This window comes from Hippoglossus stenolepis, chromosome 11, assembly GCF_022539355.2.
Source record: "Hippoglossus stenolepis isolate QCI-W04-F060 chromosome 11, HSTE1.2, whole genome shotgun sequence".
NCBI lineage: Eukaryota > Metazoa > Chordata > Actinopteri > Pleuronectiformes > Pleuronectidae > Hippoglossus > Hippoglossus stenolepis.
In genome coordinates, this window is record NC_061493.1 from 2916032 (window position 1) to 2941037 (window position 25006).

The 25006-nt window shown below is 40.2% G+C and overlaps 1 protein-coding gene across 3 annotated transcripts; it reads right to left on the reverse strand.

Moving 5' to 3' along the window:
• Positions 1-511: 511 nt before the first annotated feature.
• On the reverse strand, positions 512-23325 carry ca8 (carbonic anhydrase VIII). Of its 3 annotated transcripts, none has more exons than XR_007034685.1 (9): positions 22921-23325; positions 16966-17151; positions 16594-16718; positions 14317-14412; positions 12587-12649; positions 12452-12500; positions 11968-12080; positions 3949-4141; positions 512-1777 (listed from the first exon to the last, which is right to left on the reverse strand). XR_007034685.1 is itself a non-coding variant. In XM_047341847.1 (8 exons), exons 1-8 carry the CDS (start codon positions 23060-23062, stop codon positions 4007-4009), a joined length of 915 nt encoding a protein of 304 aa, XP_047197803.1. In that variant the 5' UTR covers positions 23063-23321; the 3' UTR covers positions 3518-4006. The 3 variants fall into 3 exon arrangements, 1 of the variants encoding a protein (XP_047197803.1); XR_007034684.1 differs by having other exon boundaries at positions 16966-17157; positions 22921-23321; XM_047341847.1 differs by lacking the exon at positions 512-1777 and having other exon boundaries at positions 3518-4141; positions 16966-17157; positions 22921-23321.
• Between the last annotated feature and the right edge of the window lie 1681 nt (positions 23326-25006).

The following is a 25006-nucleotide window of genomic DNA, read 5'->3' on the forward strand; positions in this document are numbered from 1 at the left end:
GTGATAGATAACAACTTTGTAATGCGTTTGTTAGTCAAGCAGAAGGAAAGGGAGCATTTGTAAGGGAATACTTAATTTAATCCACATTTTGTACCCTGGTTTCACATTTTTGTCACATTTTGAGTGATAATGGTGATCTGCAGTTATGGAATAAATAGGCTCTGGATACACTGACAAACTTGTTAGCATTAATTCCTAGTTTGAGTCTGTAGGTGGGATTGGTCCTTTGACGGGTTCTGACAGAATCGTAGAAACACAAACTTCAGTGTTTTAGTGAGTCAGTGTTGTAGTTTATTGAGCTTTACAATCAGTTCTCACTGTTAACTTCGTCTCATTGTATCAGACACAGTACCTTTAAGACACACGCACACACACACACACAAACACACACACACACACACAAACACACACACACCACAGCAGCGCTCGTAATCCGCCCCACCTCCTAAAAAAACATTGAAGCGAGTAATGAGAGTAAAGTGTTCCACCTGATCTTATCGGAGGCTCTGAATACAAACAGCAAAGACTTTTATTCTGTATTAAAGCTGTTAATAGTCAACATTCACTGTCATTTAGATATGGCAATTTTTAAATAAAAATCAATTTCTTTATAGTATTCATTAAACAAAGAAAGGACATTAAATGTATCAAAGAACAAAGACAGGATGATACGAATGCTTTTAGCCTATACAGTATATATACTGTGTTAGTGAACCAACATGATGTTAATCAACCCTTTAGCATGTATTGGGGGGCTCCAATAGGATGGATCCAGTATAAATATAGATATTAATGTTCAATGTGGTGTAAACTAACCTTTGAGTGTGTATCTTTAAATAGGTTTTAAATGGCTCAATATCAGGACAACGTTTGCTGGATAAACAAGAAATGAAATGTCACAAGTTTCCAAGACAAGGCTGTATTTGAGTGTCAACAATGGGAAGGATGAAAATCTAAAGCAACACTTTGACTCATATAAGAAAAAAGAGAGGTGACAGCAATTCACACTCTTTCCAACCTCTGACTCCAAAACAAAAACACAATATGAATGGTTTTTCTATAGTAATTATGGTCTGCATGATATGAAATAAACATTTTTAATGTCTGCATTGCTCAACAAGGAAGATTTTAACAGCAGTGATCAGTAAGATTTCCACTTAAGTGTCATTACCTAGAATTCAAATAATGTGAATATGCTCATATTTATATTCTCTTATAGGCCAATATAAAGCTCATAATTGTTAAATCCTTTTTAGATTTGTCTGATTCAAAATGAAATATTTGGTCAGTATAGTCTGTAAACTGTGTGTTAAACTTGTGCAGTAGATCCACGGCAGTAATGGTCTGTAACATAGCTGCAGGTGTATGCACGTAATGTGTATCCACCAAATGTGTGTTCTGTGTTCTGTGTTTGTGTGTGTGTGTGTGTGTGTGTGTGTGTGTGTGTGTGTGTGTGTGTGTGTGTGTGTGTGTGTGTGTGTGTGTGTGTGTGTGTGTGTGTGTGTACATCTGTTGTTTATGTTTCCTTGTTTTAACAGTCGAGACGGTCTGGTTATAAAGCTTCCTAACATCTAATCAGGAAACACACACACACGTTAATACACGTACTTTATAGAGTAATAATCGGGGGGAGAGAGTGAGAGGTTGTTCAGAAAACACACACACACACATTGTTATCAATAGTTTCTCAACCCCCAGTCTGCAGCTGATCTACAAGCATATAAACTTCCCCTCTCTCCTCCTGTTTCCGCTCCTCAGCCCTCGTCTTTCTTCTCTCCTGGAAAGAAAAACATGCATCAGAATAAAAGGAAAGCAAAAGAGAGTGCAGATGAGTGAGAGAGAAAGAGAAAGAGAAACTTGTATGTCCTGTGTTGTACTTGTAGTTTTACAACTTTTCTTTCATCTTGGCTCATATCATCAGGTAAAAAGTTCAAACGCGACAGAGCTAGTCTAGGTGTTCAAGACCTCTGATGACCTGTCCATCTGCAGTGCCACATAAAATCACATGGTGCAAGGAGATAAACACTCATTTTTCATAAGATGGACAAAAAAGGTTGGAAGACATTATCTTTATATGTTTTATTTTTGCTATTCGCATATATATACGGGTCACAACAGATCCATGCAGGTGGCAGGTACCACCTGGTTTGGTCTGAAAGCCACACCTCTTCTTTCATGTAATTACTTATTTTTTGTATTTCATGTCATCTGTCTATCAACTCTCCAGCATTTCTAGAAAGACACCAGCACTGTGAAAAAGTGACAGTGTCCTATAGCACCTGTAGACTTTTACCTTATGTCACCCTTATTCTTTCATGCTTTTTTCCCCTGCTGCTCTCACCTCTCTACCGCTCGCAGGTCCCGTCTCAGGTGGGTTTCTGCTGGTGGGACCAGACCAGTATCCGTTTACACTTTAAACAATGGTCCTCTGTTCTCCTGCCCTCTGGTCCCTGCCCTTCCCCTGTGTCCTCCTTTTTCATTCCATTGGCACCATCACCTCCCTCCACCACAGCAATCCCCTATCTGACCCTCTACCTCCCTCCTCTCAATACACTTCTTCCTCTGTTAATTCATTCAGTCTCAACTTCTTTTACTCTCTCCTTTCAGGCCCTCTCACATTGTCTTTGACAATCAAAGCATTATAAAAACTGTATCAGCCTGCAGACGTGTACGATAAACTAACTGCTGCACTCATTTCAAATAATAAACAGCAAAGTAAACAGCTGTATTTGTTCTGGATTAGAGTTGTCCTTGAGAGGTGTGCCCCAAGCTGCAATTCTTTGTCCACTGCTTTCATGCTATAGGTCCTTCTGGGTGACATAGTGTATAGGTGCAACTAACTGACCTAACAGCTAGGCTACTAGTCAAAAAAGAAAAATCTTTACTGGGGCGCAGCCAATGACTGCATGGAAACACACTTACACCAAAATTCCTCTGCAGTTCTTTGGTCCTCTGGTTTTGTAACATTTAATTTCCCCCAAACTTCTAATGTCTTCTGGGTCGTTTGCCCTTATTAGTTTAAAGTTAGGACTTTGATTGTCTCATTTGTCTTCTCTTCAACCTCATTGTCCCCTCTGAGCTCCAAAAGTTCCCTCCTGTCTTCTTACTGCAGTGCTGTTGAGCTAAATCTGGTATCCCTTCATACATATATAGGCTGGTCCCAGATGGATAACTGAACTGGGTTAGTTCTTCCAGGGCTTGATCCATTATACTAAGGCTTCAGAGAACACAAATACCTCAGGGAAAGCCTGCTTCCAAAATGTCCCTTGTGATGAAATGCACTGAACTAACTCAAAATACAGAGAACACTGTTTTTGGAATGTGTAGAGAAAATTCTGGCTATTTTTTTTAAATTATTTTTTACCTTAACACACATTCATTCAAGAGTTTTTTGCTGCACTATTAACAAACCCACAAAAACATATCAACCTGCTTGGCACTCAACGTCAAAGTTTGCTGTATTTAGCAGCTAAATATTTACCACAGGAGTTAGTGAAGACCAAAGTAGTGCTAAAAAGAGAGTGAATATTGGACCTTTATTCATCACGTGGAGACAAAATGGCTGAGAGTGAATGCTAACTTAACCTGTCTCCCTTTCTTCAACTGTTTGCTCACAAAAAATTCAAAACTTCTGCTTAAAACATCCACAATCATATGGTGAAAGGTAAATGGACTGCATTTATATAGAGCTTTACAATATGATTCAATGACCCATTCATACATACATTATACTCTGTTTCTGTATACAGAGCTCCTCCATTATACATATACACACATATTTGGTTCACACAATGATTTTTACTGTAAATTGCAATTTGATGTTTATTGATGCAGAACACTGGACCAGTCATAGGTTTGAATGTACACTTCTTCATAAGCAGCTATCCCAGCTAATGTCTTGTATGCTAAAACAGGAGACAGCTGAACTCATTGTAAAACTGTTGTTACCTTCTATACTCGTAAGGTAAGGACCCATTGTTTTCTGAGCTGAAGTGATACGTGAGAGTCACTGGAAAGCAGCCCGAACCATCCGGTCACTGAGCGGCTGGGTGGGACGGAAGTTGTCCCCCAACATCCCGTCATTCCCTTCTAGCAGCTCAGCCCCTTTGACATGAGAGCGCAGCCTCCGAAACTCCTCAATCTGCAGAGACCGAAGAGGAAAGATGTGATTTCATGAGCTGAACTGGGTTACGGCTTCATATCTAAAGGCTCCACACATCACAAGTTTGTCTGAAATGGTCACGTCTACCTGCTAGCTCCACAAACATCTGTCTGTATGTGGAACCCATATCTCGTTCATCCAATCGGCTTCACCCTTGGCGTGTGTATTGTCAGTGGCCCGGGGAAGTGCGGTGCCAAGCGTGGTGCGAGTTGGACACGGGATACATTCAATATTAATAAAAATTCAATAAACAGACGACAAGCGCTCTGTAGCAGTCCGTGGGGGATCATTTTGATTTAATTATGTTTAGTTCACCATATCGGACTGAGTGTCATGATTCTGGTTTTCCTTGTGTTTAGATTTGTGTTTGGTTGTATATTCTGAGTTTCTGTTTTCTGTTATATTTTGAAATTTTGTTCCTGTGTCTCCAGCTTTATTTCCTGCCTTTGTCCCGTTTCCCGCCCTTGTGATCGTCTGCACCGGCTCCTCATGTTTTTCAACTGTTTCCCTGCCTCCCTTGTGTTTATAAGTCTCTGTGCTACGCTTGTTCTTTGTCAGTTCGTTTTGTTCTTTATCGGTTGTGTGTTCCAGCTCTTTTGGTTTTCCTAGTGTTTCTCCATGTTTAGATTATTTCGATTTTGATTTATGGACCCTGCTTTTCTTCTGCACTGATTTTCCTCTGTATTGAAATCAGCCTGCATTAAAGGCCACTCTTTGTTTTTTCACCTGAACCTGTGACCCCTGCATTGAGGTCCTCCTGCTCTCCGTTCTGTGAACTATATTTATATATAAACATGTAGATTCAGTTTAATTTCATGGAAAAGCATTGACTGTAAAATCTTAATCGCAGATAAACCAGGTCACAAAGTTTAATAACTTCACTCTGCAACCTAGACTGTTTGTTAAAAGTTCTGCACACAACATCCAGCATGCAAACAATAAAAAGTGACAGTTTGTTTTATATATAAATTCTAAAGGAGTAGTACCACAGACCAAAGAAACAGCTAACACGCAACGGCCGTGAAAAGGAAAAAAAAGGAAACAAATATCTCCCGGTGAAAAAAAAAGACAGTGACACAGATGTCTAGAGGGTTTGTGGTCATAAGAGCCGACAGCGGTGTCCACCTCTCGCCTGAATAATGCAGAGGATTTGCTGCTGAAGCGAACGCGTTTGTTGTGAAAACCTCCCACTGTGTTGTGCATGTGTGAAAGGCAGGCTGCGGGTCACCTCCATTACCAATTCTCTGCATTTTACCAGCAGGTCGTCTGAAAACATTTATTGATAGAGTGAGGGAAACAAATATAATCCTAATAGATGTGTAAACTCAATGACTATGAGGATTTTAAAAGCATTCTTAGCTTAGATTTAGTGGTTATTTGAGTTGGTATTTCAGTATATTCCAACAGTAAGCAAATGGGTGTATAAATGGGGTTTTGACAGATCTGGTAATTTCTTTACATTTGGCCACTGCAGATATTACCCCATTTAAACACATGTTTGCTTTGGCAGATGTAGAGTACTCTACATCTGCCAAAGCAAACACAATAAGAGTTCTTGTGCTATTAGCTTAGCGATGGAGGATTTAAAGCCCACTGTCCAACCTTGTAGGCCATAGCAGCTGTTGAATAAAGCACACACTTGAATATTTGCATGCAGACACTTTCAGTGTGCACACACACTCTAGGTCATTCAGCTTTAAATAATAGGCGGATGTTTGAGATATGTACTCTATGTAAGCAGTGCCTGCTGTTTTATAGCACTTCTCCTGTGTCTATTCAGCAGTCACACCGTGGCTGAAAACAGGCTCCTACAACACTCAAAGCATTATGTCATCCATACAGTACATAATATTGTCAATGTGTTGTAGTTATTGTGTTGTAGTTCTATTCTAATCAACACGTCAAACATGGGACTGCAGCATTGAACTTAAAATGTAAAAGAAATTAATATCAGTTACTTTCATTTTTAATAATAATAATAATAATAATAATAACTTTATTTGTATAGCACTTATCTAAACGAGGTTACAAAGTGCTTCACATTAAAGTCCTAATGAAGAATCGATTCTAATACAATATATTCTGTTCAGTCCAATTTAAGAGCCAAATCATAACATAAGGTCGAGACCTTAAGTTTATAGAGAAACCCAACAGTTCCCACAATGAGCAGCACTTTGGCATCTGTGGAGAGAAAAAACTCCCCAATTAACTGGGAGAAACCTCTGGCACAACCAAACTCACTGTGGGCGGCCATCTGCCTTGACCGGTTGGGGTGAGCAAAGAAAAATGGGAGGTGGGAGGCAAAGAGGGAGTAGAAAAGAGAGAGAGATGGGGGTGGGGGGTGGGAGAGAGGGAGAGAGAGATCAGGAACATCACACTTGAGTGACTGTAAGACTGCATGTTGCATGAAAATAATTACAAGTCGCATGTTAGAAATGCTTTTCCGTAAAAATATGTTTTGAGCAGTGATTTAAAGATCTGTAATGAGGTGGAACTCCCAGCCTAATCTCATCAGGCAGGGAGTTCCAGAGCCTCATGGCCCTGATAGAGAAATCCCAGTCACCTTGAGTAGCCAGCCTTGATCTAGGGACAGCTAACAATCAGGAATATAGGGAGTCAAGAGCTGCGAAATGTATGTGGGGGCCAGCCCATGTTGAGCTTTAAAAGTTATAAAAAGAATATTCAAATCAATCCTGAGTTTAACTGGTAACCAGTGAAGGGAAGCAAGAATTTGCATGAAAAAGATGCAAACAAGTTAATATGATGGCATGTATACAGGGCGTTGCAATAATCCAGACAGGAGAAAACAAAAGCATCTATTAACTTTTCTAGGTCAGGGAGAGATAGAACCGATTTGATATTCAGAAATGTTTCGTAAATGGAAGTAACAGGATTTAATTATTTGGTTAACATGTTTTGAAGTTCGGATGAGAATCGAATGTGACACCTAGATTTTTAGCTGTAGTTTTAATATTGGCTTCCAGGGGACAGAGAAATGGTAGGGGTCTGTCTGCTAGCTGGTCGGGGCCAAAGATTATTATTTCAGTTGTATTGGAATTTAACTGAAGGAAGTTAAGTGACATACATTCCTTAATGGCGGATAGGCACTCTGTTAGGACACTCATGCGCCTGAGGTTGTCTGGCTTGAAGGGCAAGCATATTTGGGTGTCATCAGCATAGGAATGGTATGATATCCCATTAAAATGGCTGATGACATTTCCTAATGGGAGCATGAGAGTGAAAATAGGATGGGACAAAGAATGGAACCTTGTGGCACTCCACACATCAGTGGAGCCAAGTATGAGGTGTTATTTCCGATGGAAACAGATGTTTGTCTATCTGAGAGATACACCAACTAAGGGCAGTGCCAGATATGCCGACGCATAATACCGTGCAATCATCAGCATCGGCAGACATTAGTAAACCATTAGTAATTTTAAGGAGAGCGGTCTCCGTACTGTGTCGTTTACGGAATCCGGACTGGAATTTGTCGAAAGTGTTATTATTCTCACACACATCTAGCAGTTGGGTCAGAACCACCTTTTCAAGAATTTTGGATATGAATGGGGGTTTCGAAATGGGCCTATAATTTTGAGGGAGTGATTCGTCAAGATTTGTCTTTTTCAATAAAGGCTGAATGGTAGCTTTCTTAAAATAATCGGGGACTTGGCCAGAAGAAAGGGAGCAATTAATAATTCTAAGTAGGCTGGGGCCAATAGTAGTGATTACTTCTTTTAGGAGTGATGTGGGTAGGATGTCCAGAGGGCTTGAGGACGAGCGCATGTGCAACACGTGGTCGATGAAATTTCACTCCATGAAAGTTGCTAAGTAGAATGGGACGGGCAGGATACTGGTGCAATGTTAATTCTAATGTCATGGATTTTTTGCCTAAAAAAGGATAACAACTTTTCACAGTCAGTATGTGAAGTGGCTAGAAGGGCAGAAGAAGCGTGGTTTATAAGTGTATTGATGGTTTTAAAAAGGAATCTGGGATTATGGTGATTACTGGTGATTAGTTTAGAGAAATATTTTGCATGGCATGTTTAATTTTGTTATTATAGGAATTCAGGAGGTCCTTCATATACAAATAGTGGACATGCAGTTAAGTCTTTTCCAGTTCCGTTCGGTCTTTCTGCACAGCCTTTTGAGGCCTGTCATCAACCCATGGAGAGGTGTTAACAGGTGATTTCATTCTCGTTTTAATAGGGGCTATGATATCTGGTATGTCTGGTATATCTGATATGTGGTTTGACAGGTATTATTGAAGCCATTGAGTAAAGTATTCGGATCGGATGACTCGTAAGGGTTATGGTCAAGAAAAGTTAGATGAGAATTTTGAGGCACTATGTTCATTTAAAATGCGTGAGCTTTTTGTGCTTTTGATGTTTTTCGGGGCAACGTGGAACAGGGAGTCAAACTTAACGCAGAGATGGTCAGAGACAAATACGTCCTCTAAGGTCAAGGAATTGATGCTAAGCATGAGGGTGAAGACTAGATCCAATGTGTGGCCGCGGTTATGAGTTGGACCAGTCACATGTTTAACTAGATTAAAAGATTCCGTAATATTTAAAACTTCCATTGCAAAACCTTTGGTTGGGTCATCAATGTGGATATTAAAATCACCAACAATGATAGTTCTATCATAGTTTTAAAAAATTAAAGATAAAAGTTCAGAGAATTCGGAGGCAAAATTTACATTTGGTTTAATTTTGGCCACCTCCCCGGCCATTATCCCTGGGAGTGCTTAAACATTCAAAGTTTGGTGGGCAGGGCTCTAGCAGCTGGGTGTGATTGCCAGAAGACAAACAGGTCTCAGTTTGGAATAAAAGTCTAAATTGGATGAAGAAATTAGTTCATTTAGTTTAAATGACTTATTAGAAAGGAACCTCACATTGAGGAGGGCCAGTCGCACGGGTATGCTCTGGCCAGTAGAGGGGGATATGGGGACAGAGATTAGGTGTTTAGACCTGCGAGCTGTATTTATAGTTTTTTTGTTTGGCCTAAAGTTAGTAACAACATGGACATAATAAGTGCCCGGTGTGTAGGAGAGGGGCAGAATTGGCTGTTTATATTGATTATTTGGTGGATGGTGCGGCCGTTTGGGGAAGCTAGTGGGGGATAGTGGCAATCAGTTTCGTCTGTTTTTTAAACTAAAGTCAACTTGTCTAGGTTAACAGTGTATGGACATGGCCTGAGGCAGGAGGACAGTCAGAGGTCTTTGTTTTTGTTAGCATTTAGAAGGGCCAGCAGGTTGCATGATGGCACGGATGAAAGACTGACATAAATGTCAGAGGATTACCGTTGCCATCCTCCACAGCAGCCTGCTCGAAGAGAGAGAAATGAGTCAGCAAAAGGCTGAGTTGTAGTTTAAATCTGTCAATGGCAGATGTGGCACGCTCGTTGACTGGCAGTGGGTGTAAACACTTCCTGTACTGCAGTACCACTAACCACAGAGCCACAGGTTAGTGGTCCCCAACTCATTGCCCCCATTGTCTGATGCTCGGCCCAGCTTATCTGGTAGTGTAAGAGGGAGTGGCAGCTTTTCATGAACCCATTATAAAGTTATATACTCCAATCCGCGGGGTGCTGGAGACAGTAACGTCATCACAGAGTGAGAAAACTGCTGGGCCGAGGCATCGGAGCTGCCCTCAATCACTTTGTGTGGGACAGGTTCGGGAGAGCAGAGGTGGATCTGTTTGTTTCCCATGTAAACGCACAGTGCATGGTTCTCCATGAGCATGGCGGGCAAGCCTCCACACAGTTCTGCCAGTCTGAGGCCAAATCCTGTGTTTATGCCTGAAACAATAATTAACCCCCTCTTTTAAATCCAGAGTTCCTTCCTCGGAGGAGGTTTTTCTTCCTCCTCATAGAATTGAGTCGTAGGAAGCCTTCAAGTGGATCCAGCCAGAGGCGGATTCCCCGCTGGGGACAGGGTGGTCCGGACCCCCCGTCGAGAGAGCCGTCCCACTCAACATCATTGCAAATATAAGCTATGATATTGCCGACCTACATTTAAATAGAAATACAATATGCACTGAATGCATGTAATTATAGAAGCAAAATAAAACATTCTTCGACAGATTGCACCCCCTCTCCTTGCCTCACAGTGGTTTGGTCCACTGTTCACCACTTTCCTCTTTCTATCTCTCTCTCAGGGCGATAAGATCTCAGTTTTTACTGACTTCCTGTAAGTCACAGCTCTGCGATAGTTAGTTGCAATAGTAAAAACAAATGATGAGTCAGACACGTTGCTTTGATTTTACCATTCAATAGAATTTAACATTTAAAATATAATTTACAATTATGATGTAAACGCTCTCTTGTATTTAGACTTGTAAAAAGTAAAGACATTAGTGATTGTTATGAGTATGGAAAAAAACTTATTTCTGTTCTCGGAGATTAGTGGTCAGATCCAGGGAGTGAGACAGGGGCCCAGCATATCATGAGGACCCTATCACCAGTACCAGCACAGATGATAGGGCCAGAGGCACCAAACATCATGAGGACCATAAATGTGTGTATATATATTGGCACAAGCTAATGAGCCCTCACTGTCATTTAAAGGCCGTTATCAGACATGTCCTGCAGAGGATATCCGCAGAATTGGGTCCAGACTTTCTCCTAAGATCATGTTTAACAAAAGCACAAAGCATTGGGGGGGGGGTTCTCTGCTCAGACGCGTTCACAACAGCAACAATCTGTAGAATTTGGGTAAGGGGTGGAGCAGCAGACAGAGGAAGGAGGTAACGTATTAATTTTGCTGCGGAGATCACATGTTTTTGTTTACAGCACATCAACACCTGTTATCACAACAAACTCTCTTGACATCATTGTTCGGTGTCTTCCCTTTCATTATGTTTTTTCCTTCTGACGCATGTTAGAAGCATTCTTGTTTTGTTTGTGGCGACTTAGGAACAGCTGAACAAGCTGCACAAAGCAGATAGAGTGAACGAGTTAACTATACAGATGAAGTCCAACACCACTCTCCTTTGATCCTTGTTTTGCCCTCCACAATTATCAAAGAGAAGAACCCAGCTCTTCAGCAGCTGACTGCTCCACTATGTCACCAACACTGTGACACAGTTGTTGCTGGACCGGTTGTGTCAGTTTATCATTTTCACTGTAAACTGTTGCCTGCAGTGTTTGTAGGCTTGACAGGCAAAACAGTGAGTTGAAAGATGCTAAAACACGCAGGCTGAGGTGAAGTGAGGAGTTCTGGGATAATTCTGTTTGTCTGTCACTATGAGCGACCCCTGTCACTTTAAATACAACCATTACATATCACCATCCATCGCTCCCTTTGTTGTTCCCATCCCATTCTATACCTGCCTGTTCTCTTGGCCTGTGGTAATGCTCCGAAGCAACTTCAGAATTATTCCTTTTTATTTGTGAGTCCTCTACAAACAGGCCAACAATATACTGTCACTATTATATATACTAGTATATTACTATTATACAGCTATGATGATCACTTTTTTATTGTTTGTGTGCTGGACGTTGCGTGCAGAGCTTTTTCATAAATTTTATTCAATTCATATTGAACGTATAGTGTGGCCAAATCACACAGTACCTTGCACTGAGCTTCCACTGACCACTAAAAATAAACATGCCGAGAGTGAAGTTGATATGATGAATGGTTTGCGAGATATGAGTTCCACATACAGACAGACAGATGTTTGTGGAATAAGTAGGTTGATTAATGTAATATATTGATAAGGTAGAAACAGAATAGTAATAACCATTTCAATTCCTTTGGAAGAAAGCAATTAAAATGCTTTTGATGTTTTTTTATGTGCATGTTTTACCTGCAGCTGTGAGATGGTGAGAGGGTAGCGGTAGAGGATCCAGGTCACACTTTCACTACAGGGTGGGGTGGTCAGAGATCCTTCATACACCCAGTAGTCCCGCAACAATGGGTCTGTGGGATGATTAAACATTATATTTAAAAAGTATAAAAATGTTTGTGTCAGTGAAGGCAGCTTTTATTTCTGACTGTGCTGTAATTGCAGAACAATTTACAATTGCAAACAGCTGGGTGAAGATATTCACAGAATACAGTGAGAATACTGTCATGTGTTCATTACTGATATTGCAGGAAATTTTATTTTGAGTAAACTAGGTGCTGCAGTCAGCGATCATATGACAGTAAGAAATCCAAACAGAACACTATTACACAAGTAGATCATTTCATTATCATTACTTTGTTCTATCCTGTAGGAAATGAAGTGGAAAGTTTCAGGAGCTGCTCGTATTTATCATGTATTTGAAATCAAGTTGTTTCCTACTCACCAGGTAACAGAGTATTGGGGTTAAAGCATGGGATTATTTTGCTCTTCCCCTGATGGAAACACAACACAACACTAATTATTGTCATCTTGTTTCCAGTTTGACATCATCAAATCCATCTAGGCTTTTCAGTCTCACCTTGTACTGTAGGTCCTGCAGGACTTCAGTGATGGCCTTCAGACCCAGGTGCTCTTTACCAATCTGACAAAAAGAGTGTCAGCAGTCAGTCGAGGACTGATCCATGAGTCTGATACAAACAATGTCATCAGTGACTGTCTGAAGGAAGTCAGCAGATCTTACTTTATATCTGCTGTATCTTCACAGGAAGTTAACAGGAGGTCAAAACTAAAGAGGCTGTCACGAACAGGATGCTTGAGCTTGACAGGTTAAGACTGAGATTATCAGGAGGTCAGCGGCCTGTGGGGTAAAACTAAAATGAGACTTTTTCAGTTGGGTGTGTTTTCCTTAACTGACATGACTGGGATCTCTCTCACAGCAAGATTATTCTCTTTTTTCATTTGACTGTTTTCATTCAACTGGCATAAGTAAAAAGATTCCCACAATTCTGAAGCGTTTTCTCAGCATGGAGAAAGTGAGGATCAATTCTCTGGGGAGGTCAAGGAAGGAGAGGTATCAGGGAGTTTTACAGCTATTTTCAAGCTAATCTGTAATGAAGCTGTTTACTCATTTAGAATAACACTTCTTACAATCCCAGGAAGGAAAAGCACTTAAAGGCCACTGATGTGCTGAGAAAGTCAATGTTAATAATGTGGGCCGTGAAGGGAGAAGCACACACTGCTTAGCCTACTCAGTTAACGGTTTATTCAGACCACCTAGAAAAAACCTGCAATTAATTCTTCATCAAGGTTATTTTGAGGAGTTAATTCAACTTAATGATAATTTTTAAGTCACTATTGAGATGCATTATGATTCCCAATACTTGTGCATATAGGTGTTTTTACATTTTAGATATTCCTTTTTACCACAACTGATGAGTTCTTTGGCTTCTCAAGCATGTTCAGTCCCTCAAAAATATGATTCATTTTGGAGAAAAAGAAGGGAAATTAAAATTCTTTGCTTAACAGTGGGTGCTCAGGCCCCAACTGTGTGTTACGGATATATTTTACTATGTGAAGTTCCAGCAGAAATATTCAAACTGTCCCTTTGATTTCTCTTCTAAACAGGTTATTTTTACTGTCAGTGTTATCAAAGCGCTCTGCGTAACCTTAAAGTTTAACATTGTGTAGAGTGTCTGTCCTTTAGATATGTGATGATGGACAACACGACAGCTCACAAAACTGAAGCCAAAGTGTCTTGATGGTTTCTATCATTTGAGGTAGTTCTTTTTTTCCTGTAAGTTTGGTTTTCATTAGTTATTTGATGCTATAAAAATGAGGTGAAATGTCATGATTGAAAGCTAAGGCTGACCCACAATTGGTCAAGCAAAATGGCAGCGTTTGTGGCCAGGATATTTTGGCTTCATTTCTGGATGGTGGGAGAATAAGTGGAGGCATGTCATCCATCTTAATGAACAGTCTGTAGTCCATCCTCATTTCAAACCAGATTTTGAATCAAGCATTGGTTACATTCTTGTTTACCAGCTGGTAGTCTTTTTCCTAATGTGTGTCCACAAGACAAACGTATCAAGGACCCTCTAAAAATAGCTCCATAGCACAACTAGAGGTCTAAAGCTCAACAAGAACCTTTAAGGGCTATTATCTTGGTGGTAAGGGACTATTTGTGTCCTGTCATGTTTGATTTTGTTTTTGAGGACATGAATATATAACCTTGTATGATGCCAGCCTACGAACCATGAAGCCTCCACGAAGCCTTTGCTGCTATTCTGTCTTGACTTAGTTAAAGTTTACCTGCACAAACAAAGCTATGATGAGGACTCCATTCTTCTTCCCCAGAGCGTCCTCCACAGTGTTAAACAGAGTGCTGTTCCAGTGAATGAGATGGAGCTACATGAAAACACAACAGAACACAACTTGTATTTGAAAGGTCATTGTTGTAAACAGGTGTAGGGAGCAGTAGTAAGTGAGAGATTAAGAAACCAGCAGCTGGTGGTGACTGAAGGTTTTCTCTATGGGCTCTTATGTCAAGTTAATGTGAACAGAGGGAGAAGAGAGCAATTTGCTGTGGAACTCAACTCCAAACAGATCCAGAGTTTATTTGTACTATTTAAAGGTTCATATTTCATTTTTTTTATTTGGCATCTGTTAACAATAGTAACAATAGTTAGTTTTAATAGTTAACAATAAGAATCAACAGGCTTATACTTTAACCTATATGTGCCTAATATGTTCTCCTAACTAAAAAACTAAATACTCTGATATAAAAATAATTATGATCTGCCACCTCAAGGTGTGGTTACATTAAGAAATGTAAAAGTATTTGTTTGAGTTTAGATGAAGATCGTAGTTGTGCTCAAAAGAACTCCAACGCTGATTGTTGAGAGAGAAACTTGTCATAACCTAACCTTGTTGCAAGAACAATTCTTCTAAACGCTTTTGGTCAACCACCCTGACCTCGACTTTACTGAGCTTTTCTCTTTTCTACCGCTGGCAGTGAAACAAGACAACCAACATGCAGTTAAGCAGCACATGACCTCACCACATTCAAAGTGAATGAGCAAAGTGAATGAGCAAAGTGATTGATGCGTGTGTACCTCCATGGGGAAGCCCATGATTGCTCCGTTACTGTCCACCTTGCTGTTTTAAATAGCACAGTACCTCTATCAGGAGGTGCTGGTTCCTCAGTCGATGCCCACAACTGGTAACTTAAAAGAATAGTGTTGGAAATTTGAACACGCTAATATAAGCCACCTTCAAATAGTACACAAAAAGGAGACGGTAGCCACACCCTCACTCAAGAGTATTGAGTGAGGGCTAACGAAAGTTTAGTATTCAAACTTCTGTCTAGGATTATAAAAACTATTGGGTAATTTATAGTCTTGATTCAGTATTAAGAACTAGGAAGATGATAAGTTAAGCTAAGTAATAGCCTACCTTAAAAAATAATGTATCTAAGCTGAAATTATGTCAAAATACAATTAAGAGTTCAAAGCTATGACCCACGAATGAACCAATGAAGAGTGAAGCACTGATTATCATCAAAGTCAGTGTGCTGCTGAGGCAGTTTTGGCATTTCCAAGGTTTCACTTTTAGCATTTAATATCAACTAAATGTCAGATGTTAGGGCCAGACGATGCAATCTGACAGAGTTCAGAAGACCGACAAGAAATAGTTCAACAACAGGAAACACACTCATTCAGGTCCCCTTTGAGAGAGAGAGAGAGAGAGAGAGAGAGAGAGAGAGAGAGAGAGAGAGAGAGAGAGAGAGACAGATGAGAAGATAGATCTACCTGCATGTCTGAGATCAATCTGACAAGTATCTGTATCCGACTCATTCTCATAGACTGTAAATGGTCTTAGTCAACGAAGCATGTGTTCTCTTGAATGACCGGCAGAGGCTGAGTCCACTGAAGAAGTCAGTTTCTATAGAAGTCTATGAGAAAATGATTGTACTTCTCACTTTAATTATAACATCATTATCAACATTTTATGGTCTCAATCACTAGTTTCAATTCAATTGATATTATTATTATTATTATAATTACTATACAAAATTTCTCCATCCAGATGAGCCACCACACAAGCTTGCAACATGTGGCCACATTCATGCAAACTGAAATAGCTCGAAATAGCCAAAATATGGCAACTCACATAGCTGTCATTCCCTCTTATAACTGGATCTAATTGGGGGGATTTAAAGAGTTTGGCATTATTCTTAAGTTTATTATCCAACCCTAACCTTAACTCTAACACTTAAATGCCTCAAGAACTCTTTGTCTTCCATTTGTTTCCCATTATGCCTGATCCTAATACACATTTGTATAGAAGTGTTACTTTTCAGAGAAGATAAAACTGGTGTTGTTTTCAAGAACTCAAAAAGCTATGTTGTTTCTCTTGCTGAAGGACAACAGACCAGTGCCAGAAGTCTAAATATCAACACTGTTGGTCTGGTAACACCCACCCCCCCACCCCCCCACACTCCATGGTCATGGCCTTAATGGTGTTAGTTTGTGTGTGTGTGTGTGTGTGTGTGTGTGTGTGTGTGTGTGTGCGTGCCTGCCTGTGTACCTCCATGGGGAAAGCCTTGAAGTTGACAGTGTGCTCTGATCCTCTCTGGTTCTCTTTGCCCCAGTGAAATCGGACCTCATGAAGCTCGTACTCGTGATCACTGGGCAGCGGACCCCCGGTAACCACTGGCAACAGAGCGGGAAACCCCGGGGCATTGTTAGCAAGCTCAGCACAGGAAACAGAGGACAAATCAAAGATGTCAAGAGCAAAAGTGAGTGAGTTAGATTTATTTTAGATTTTACATGTTTTATCAAGAATGAATATGTCACTAACTACTATAAACCTCAGTGACTCACATCCTGCTTTTTTAGCACTTCCCAAATCAGCGAGTAGTGTGTGTGTTGACATGATGTCATGTCTGCTGGGAGTCACCTGACTTGGACTTGAGAAGGATGCGGACAGTGTGTCCCTCGTTGACGACCTCACAGTCTCGACACACAACATAGTTTGGTGATAAGCCGACGTCTAGGAGGGACGGGTCATACTGGGCCTCCCTGGAGTTTAAGTTAATTGGAGACTGATACTCGCCATTGGCTGCTGGGAAATGGAGTCCCCACTCTACACCTGAGTGAAAATAGGGAAAGGGACACAAAAATACACATTACGTACACTGTACATGTCTGTACTGTTATTGATCTGTGCATGTGCAATGTGATGATTTAACAATATTAATACACACACACAAACATATATAGATATAAGTCCAAGTTAAAACATGATGTGAGGTATAGCCGAATCACATTATATATGTTTCCATTTCCAAACATTTTACAGTAACATTAAACTATTTCAGGTTGGGGTTCTGGCAACAACGTCGGACATATGACGTGGACATACTGTTCAAACATCAATCAATCAATCAATCTAATTTTATTTGTATAGTCCATATTCACTAATCACAATTAGTCCCATGAGTTAAGAGTCACACCCAGAATATGCTCTGTAATATGTCAATGGGAATATGAATGGAATATTCTATTAGCAGGTCAGTTAAACATCATAATCGGAATAACATTGTAGTCAGAATAAAATCAACATTCAGATTATTGGTATTCGTATAAATCTAGTCATTGTTCAGAGTTTCTTGAATGTGACTGTAACAACGAGGGGAGAAGAGAAGGGAAGAAGACATGTTTCTTATTATTATTATTATTATTATCAATAATAATAATCACTTTTATTTATATAGCCATTTTTAAGCAGGTTGATGTTGTAGAGAGAGGATCAGCATAACATAATCAATCACAAATCACAGTTTGTCTCATAGGGCTTTAACAAGGTGTGACATCCTCTGCCCTTAACCCTCAACAAGAGTAAGGAAAAACTACTAAAAAAACCTTTTAACAGGGTAAAAAGAAGGTAGAAACCTCAGAGAGAGCCACATGTGAGGATCCCTCTCCCAGGACGGACAGAAGTGCAATAGATGTCAAGTGTAAAGGAGAACATCACCAAGATAAAGGTTTTAGCAGCATTGATAAGGGTAAACATTTTGAAGCATAACTGAAGGTCAATGAATTGATGGATTATTGTCAGTAATGGTCGAGTATCTGAGGAGAAATACTATATATCAAGCAGTCTTGTTGTAATCATAGTCTATGGTCAGCTGCCACCACGATCATGATCCACCATCAAGATTGGATGCCACTATAGTCCACAGTCATTGTCCACTGCCGCCATCAGGATCCACCATCAGCTGCCACCTCGGTCGTGGTCCACCACCATTATCAGATGCCAACACGATAAAGGATCCGCCATTATTATCACGGTCAGCCAGCACGATACAGAATCCACCATACAGGACCCACCATTACGATCTCTGATACGCATAAGACATCAGTGGGATACAGAATCAGAATATAAGCAGCGTGTGTATTTGTAAGAGATTATAATTTAGATTTTTGGTTGAACGACAGGAGCTGAGAACTGTCTCATCTTGAAAGTTCAGTTTAAGTGTCTAAGTGATACTTAGTGAGATAGAAGCAACACACTTATCTGGATTGATTTCAGCTTTTTGCTGACCACAATCCCTCCAATGGTACAATGAAAGCATTGTAAGATGTGTGGAACCCAATGTGTATTTTAAAGGAGGAAACCAACACATTTGTTGAGTATCATGTTCTGGAAAGTCGAGTACACCCATAAATCCCTCGTAGAAAACCAACTCCAGTGCTCACAGTCTGTCCTTATACTGCAGCCACATCACACACACACACACACACACCACACTGGCTGACTGTTCACTCCATGGCAAAGAGAAGTGAGGGGCCTGATCGCATTCCCTTTTTCCTCAGCAACTATAACCTTGACAACGATTTACTGAAGGCAGTGAGTGTTTGACTGCAGTTATACAACAACATAAAGGCAAACTGTGTCTGTGTTTCATAGCTCTCTGGTGACTGACTGTGTCACAGTAAGCCATAATCTTATTCTGCATTTAGAAAAACAATCTCAAAGCCATGTGAGCCAATGGGATATGAGTCAAACTAAAAAGTCCAAATACACTTTTTTTTCTCAAAGATGTCTTCTCTCATCTTTGGCAGTGGCATAGTGCAGTGTATAGGCAGGTATACGGTGTATACTCATTTATTTTTCAATCAACATAGCTTAGACCCACTTCTAAATCGCCTGTGTTGCACATTATTCATTCATGTCCTGCAAGCCAAGTTTTTCCAGCAGACATCTAAAGCATTGCCCGCCTTACTCTGCCTCTGATTGGTTAGTTAGTATATGAATTTTCATGTAAGTCGAGTAAGGCAATCAGAGGCAGAGAAGGGCGGGTCATGTCTGTATTTGTCTTCCTAGTACAAAATATCACCTTCCCTTAACCTGACCTCCTGATTAACCAAACCTCGAAGGAAATTCAAACATGAAGCGAGCTACCCAAACAAAATGACCCTGCTCTGCTATCTCTGTGCTGCTCGCCAGCAGCTCAGGTAATGATGGTATGACCCGTTCCATTATGCCTCGCCCCTCGGAATGATGTCACAACCTAATAATCTAAGTTGATGACATTCCAGTTGCAAATTTAGTCGTAAGTCGTAAGCATGTATTTAACGTAAAATGTTTGCTTGAAGAGGTGTACGGAACAGGGTTAGCCAGCTAGCCATTGTTAACAAAACCAGTTCATAATAACGCATTATGCTGCATTTCAGTTGCAACTTCTGACTCGGGGTCGAAATTCCAATCATGGAACGTGGCATAATTCAGCCCCCACACTGGTATGTGCTCCATCCCCCAGCCCCGTCAGAGAGGATGCTGATGGCGACAGAGATTCTACCTCTTGTACAACAATTTAAAGTGAAGACGTCAACCACGGTGAGTACCTTTTTAAAGGCAGAACCTTGTTAATTATGATAATAACATGAAGTGAAGTTATTTATCTAGTGATAGGCCTATTTGCACACTGTAATATTTTAATATTTCCCTGCACCATGACAAATAATGTTAATTTATAATGGTGGCACACTCTGTCTGTTGCAAAATCAACAGTTTAGAAAAGACACAACTGGCCCATATATAGTTGACTCAAAAGGTATCATCATGTAGTTGAATCACCTGTGGGCCAGTATTGGGTGAACTCAAAATTAAGTTAAATTATGTTAATTTAGTTTGACATGTCACTGTTTATAACACACAACGTTTATCCTTGGCTGAACGTACTACTTTAAAAAAAGAAAGTAAGAGTATACCCACTTCTCTAGGCACCACTACACCACTGATCTTAGGTAGTTCAGATTTCATGTTTTCGTATTCTAATTCATTATTTGATGCTTAAAAATGGAGTGAGATTCCATGATTGACAGCTGAGACTGACTCAGGATTGGTTGTGCAATTGTATTAGTGGGACCACTCTACTCCATCACCATCACAACATGGTAGCATCTATATTTGGGATATTTTGGCTTCATTTTTGTACAATTGCTGGAAATGTTGCCCACATCCAGGTCAGCATGCATTTTCCAATACACAGTTATTTGTATCTCTCTATCCATATGTCTTAGTCATGCTGTCTGTTGACTGTGTGTTGGTGTTCATTTTCTGAATAATATGTTACAATAAGTAATCCATTAGGTAGCGATGCGATCCTTGCGTAAAGTGATATATTGCAATGGATTCTGCAGTCAGTGAAGTAGCAGAAATTATTCTTACGATAACTTCACAAAATCACAACTTTTGCGGTGCCCTGCCCATGGTCACAAGCAGCTGGCCGACAGATTGTTACCATGGTGCAGCCTGTTTGTCTGATGGTCACCAGTTTCTCTCAGAAATATTTGGTTATATATAACAACTTGCCAAGAGACCATATTACTGTAACACAAACAGGTAAAAGCACATGTCTGTTCATATACAGTGGGTCAGTCAGGGGTCATGTGTCTGATCCCATTAAAAATTACATGACAAATCTTTAATGCTTGTATCATTTAGGCATTCTCCAATAATTAGCAGGTCTATCACTGTCACAACTTTAACACAGACTCACAACCAGGTGAAGATTACAGCAACATCTTCCAAATGTGTGAGTGTGTGTGTGTGTGTGTGTGTGTGTGTGTGTGTGTGTGTGTGTGTGTGTGTGTGTGTCTGTGTGTGTGTGTGTGTGTGTGTGTGTGTGTGTGTGTGTGTGTGTGTGTGTGTGTGTGTGTGAGTGTGTGTGTGTGTGTGAAAGCCGAGGGGCATGAAAGGATTGGGGATGTCTCTGAGTGGTGGACGGTGTTGTGGTGGACGGTGTTGTGGTTTAGGGGTTTAGTTTCAGCATAGATTTGAAAATGAGCACAGCTTTCCAGATTCTCACTCACAAGACCGCCCACCTTTGATTTGAGGGTATTAACTTTTTGGAAACATTAGGTGCCGTTTTTAGCCATGTTCAACCCATAAGTGTTGATTTTTTATAATAAATGTGATATAAAAACCAGCACTGATGTATTTCATTAGAGAATAGTCGAATCTCTCACATTCAACATCTTTCCTGCAGCTGTACAAAAGCAACCATTAAAAAAAAAAACATTTATAAAGATTAAATCTACTCTTCGTACATTTGTAACAACAAACACAGTTTCCTCTGCTTAGCCTCTCAACAACTTACTGTTCAGGTATTTAATATTGATTAGCATCTAATCGATGCTTACACACAGCTGCACATCATTCAGTATACTCACAGTAAGGATTTTACAGTTCAGTAACACAGCACATCCCTCAGTGCTCAGTAAAGGCAGCAATAAAAGGAAAACACAGTGAGAAAACTTATATACATATATGACACGAGTGACAGTTATTTAATATTATTATACTATTTCCATATGTCTGTAAATGTCTTGGAAAAGTATCAGTAAACTGACATAGAGTGAAGAAAATGAGAACTTTTTTCTTTAAAAGGTTTGGATTGAACAACCAATCAGCTCCCACCACTGCTGGACACTTTTCCCTATATGATGTAGTTTAGCCTGACATGTGCTGACTGACCTGAGCTAAGCCTATACCTGTCATATAGAGGATTACACAGTCTGTGTCATCTGTGGAGATTTTATCATGTCTAAATCATAAAAACAACACTCATGATGTTATTATTGTATTATTATTAGTTATTTGTATAATTTGCATTATATTAGTGTCATCTTACCTTAGGCTTCAGCTGTTTAAAATGTACATCAAGCATGAGAAACTGAGAGTCTAATAGTAGAAGTAACAAGGTGGAAGTGGCCCCTGGTTCCAGACAGAAAAGCCTAGTGGGTTTTTTTATATATAATCTTACATGACTTTGTTGTGGGCTGATTTATCACTTCAAAACAATGTGTTAGAGAATGACTCCGAGATTAAAAATAATTGAGGATAAAAGACAGTATACATACATGTCAGGTTTCAAATACAGCGTGCATCACAGCAAGAAACACCCAATTAAAGACATTTTAAGAGGAAACAGCATCAGTTTGCAGCAAATGCTCCAACTAAACCCAACCCAACCAATCCTTGGCAACTGCTGAGATGACCTGATGTGACCTTTATCATTCTCTTGATGCTTTGCACTTGGTGCTCTCCACATGATTTAAAAAATGTTTATAAACCTACATTTGTTCTAACAGGACATTTAAAACCTTTAATGTTATACAGCAATCTAGGGGAGCAGAAGACAGTTATTTCTGATTAGTTCTTGTTTTAGCCAACATGTCTTACACTTCACCAAACAGAAAACCAGGTTGTGTAGCATATGTCAGTGCAAAACTCCATTTAAATAATAAACATGCTGACACAGTAAGTAATGACCACTCATGCTGCCTAAAGTAGCTTTTGACATTTTTTCCCAGCATCCCTCCATGTTGATGAAGAGCAGCCTACCTTCCTCGTAGCCCCAGCTCAGCTCATCTTTCCCCGGGTTATACTCTGACTCCTCGCTCACACCGTCAGCCATGCTGTTCTGCAGTCTGCTCACTGTGGTCTTTCCTCCCAGTAGACGCCCAGTCACACTGGTTTTGACCATTCACTGCAGACTGGAGCTTTTGCAGTCGGCTGGATGGGATGGATGGATTCCCAGCCAATAATGTTTTTGTCTTCTTGACTTCTTTTTTCCCTCTCTCTTACTTTTCTTCTTGTTTCTTGTCCTCTGCCTGTGTCCTCTCCTGAAACTACTCTCTGCTGTGTGTGCAGCTCTCAGCCTCTGTATTGCTCTTTTCTCTCAGTTGCTCCTCCTTTCTCTCTCTCCACACTGTTATCTCTCCTCCTCTCTCTCTCTTCCTCTCTGTCTTTCTTTCTTTTTCTCTCTCTCTCTTTTCTCTGCAGACTGCAGGTGTGCTTGGTCACCCTGGCTTTCTTCCAAATAATGACAGATCAGTGTTTCGTTTTCATCGCCTTCACCTGCACGCTGCCCCTGCTCAGGACTGACAATTAACTTTCAAGTGAATCAGCTTTAATTATTTTTTTTCCTCTCTACTATATTATTAATATGGTTTCTTAGCTGTGTTATTTTCTCCCTCGATTGTTTTTGGTAGCCCGTTGGCTGGAATGCCGGCAGGAAAATCATGCCAGTGTTTCTTTTGGAGGCCACAGATCCACCCTTGGATGTAGGAAACAGCAGTGGTTGAGAAAACAGGCATGAAACAGCAGGGCGAGAGAGCGAAAGGCCAAACTGTTCTACAACCTTGATTACTTCAAGATGGACAGCGAAACTCTCAAACACTGTACTGTATATAAAACACACTGAGAGGACTATAAAGCTGTAGGCACTGTTACACTTTCACATTCTTCAACTTCCACATGGGCTGAATTAAACAAGACAAGATGTATTTTGCTATTTTGTAGAAAAGCATGTGCAGGAAAACATCGAGGGGGACAAATAGTTCACAGTCCCTATTATTCTTCCTTCACTCTTTTTCTCTCTTTGACAATTTCTATCCTCCAGGCAGCTTGTGTTAATTGACCTACATTCTTTATCAGGAAACTGTCCTCGGAGCCGTCTAAATTCAGGTGAGCTCCCCTGTTTCCACACTGTGGATCTAAAAGCAGAACATGGACTGCAGAGTCTCTGTCTGTGATCCACATCTGAGCAAGTCACACAGAGAACAGGGCCCAGATTCATCAACCCTCTGACAGAGAGCTCCAAACGTACAAACTTAACTGTATTAAAGGGTTATTGGCTGAGTGAGCAATGGCTTCCTCGTACTTACACAGCAAAATGCAGAAGACAGTTTTAGGACTAACTCAAATGATCACGACTGATCACATGCATGCTCAGATAGGTAGTGCCAAACTGAGACTGTGCTTTTCTACATATACTGTGTGTTCTTAAATAATCTTTATTATTTATCATAATAACTAATTTAATTTACATGTTTATTTATTTAATTCAATTTTTTTGATTTGAAATGATCTCCTGCAAGGGATTCTGCTGTTGGTAGACTAGGCATGTCAGAGAAAATATATAATATAGTATGTCACTGATGATGATGCTCAGTGATTGAAATTTAACCAATGCCAGGTGTTATTTAAGTTAAAAGAAGTGTTTGGTGAGGAGTAAAGTCTGAAGTAATAGTTTTAGGAGTTTGATAAATGCAGGCACGGAAACAAAGCTGACTACCTCAGCAGGTAGTCAGTGACCTGATAATGGTGCGAGATGAAAAGTTTCAGTGTCACCAAAGTTATTACAATTCGTCCTGATGAAGGACAAATGTCATGGCAACAGTTGAGTTGAGTTGTCTCTCTCTGGACCAAAAGCTGCACCAACCAGCTGACGTACCCATCGAGTCATCCATTTGTTTTCGGTATGTTTAATGAAGGCTGGTCAGGTAATATCACCAGATGATGTGTCTGGAACAGCCTGCAACCGACTGGTGACCTGTCGAGACTGTAACCCAAATGTCTCCAGCCCCCAGTGATCATTCAAAGAATAAGCAATATACAATATACAATGTCTAATGGATGAATGGAT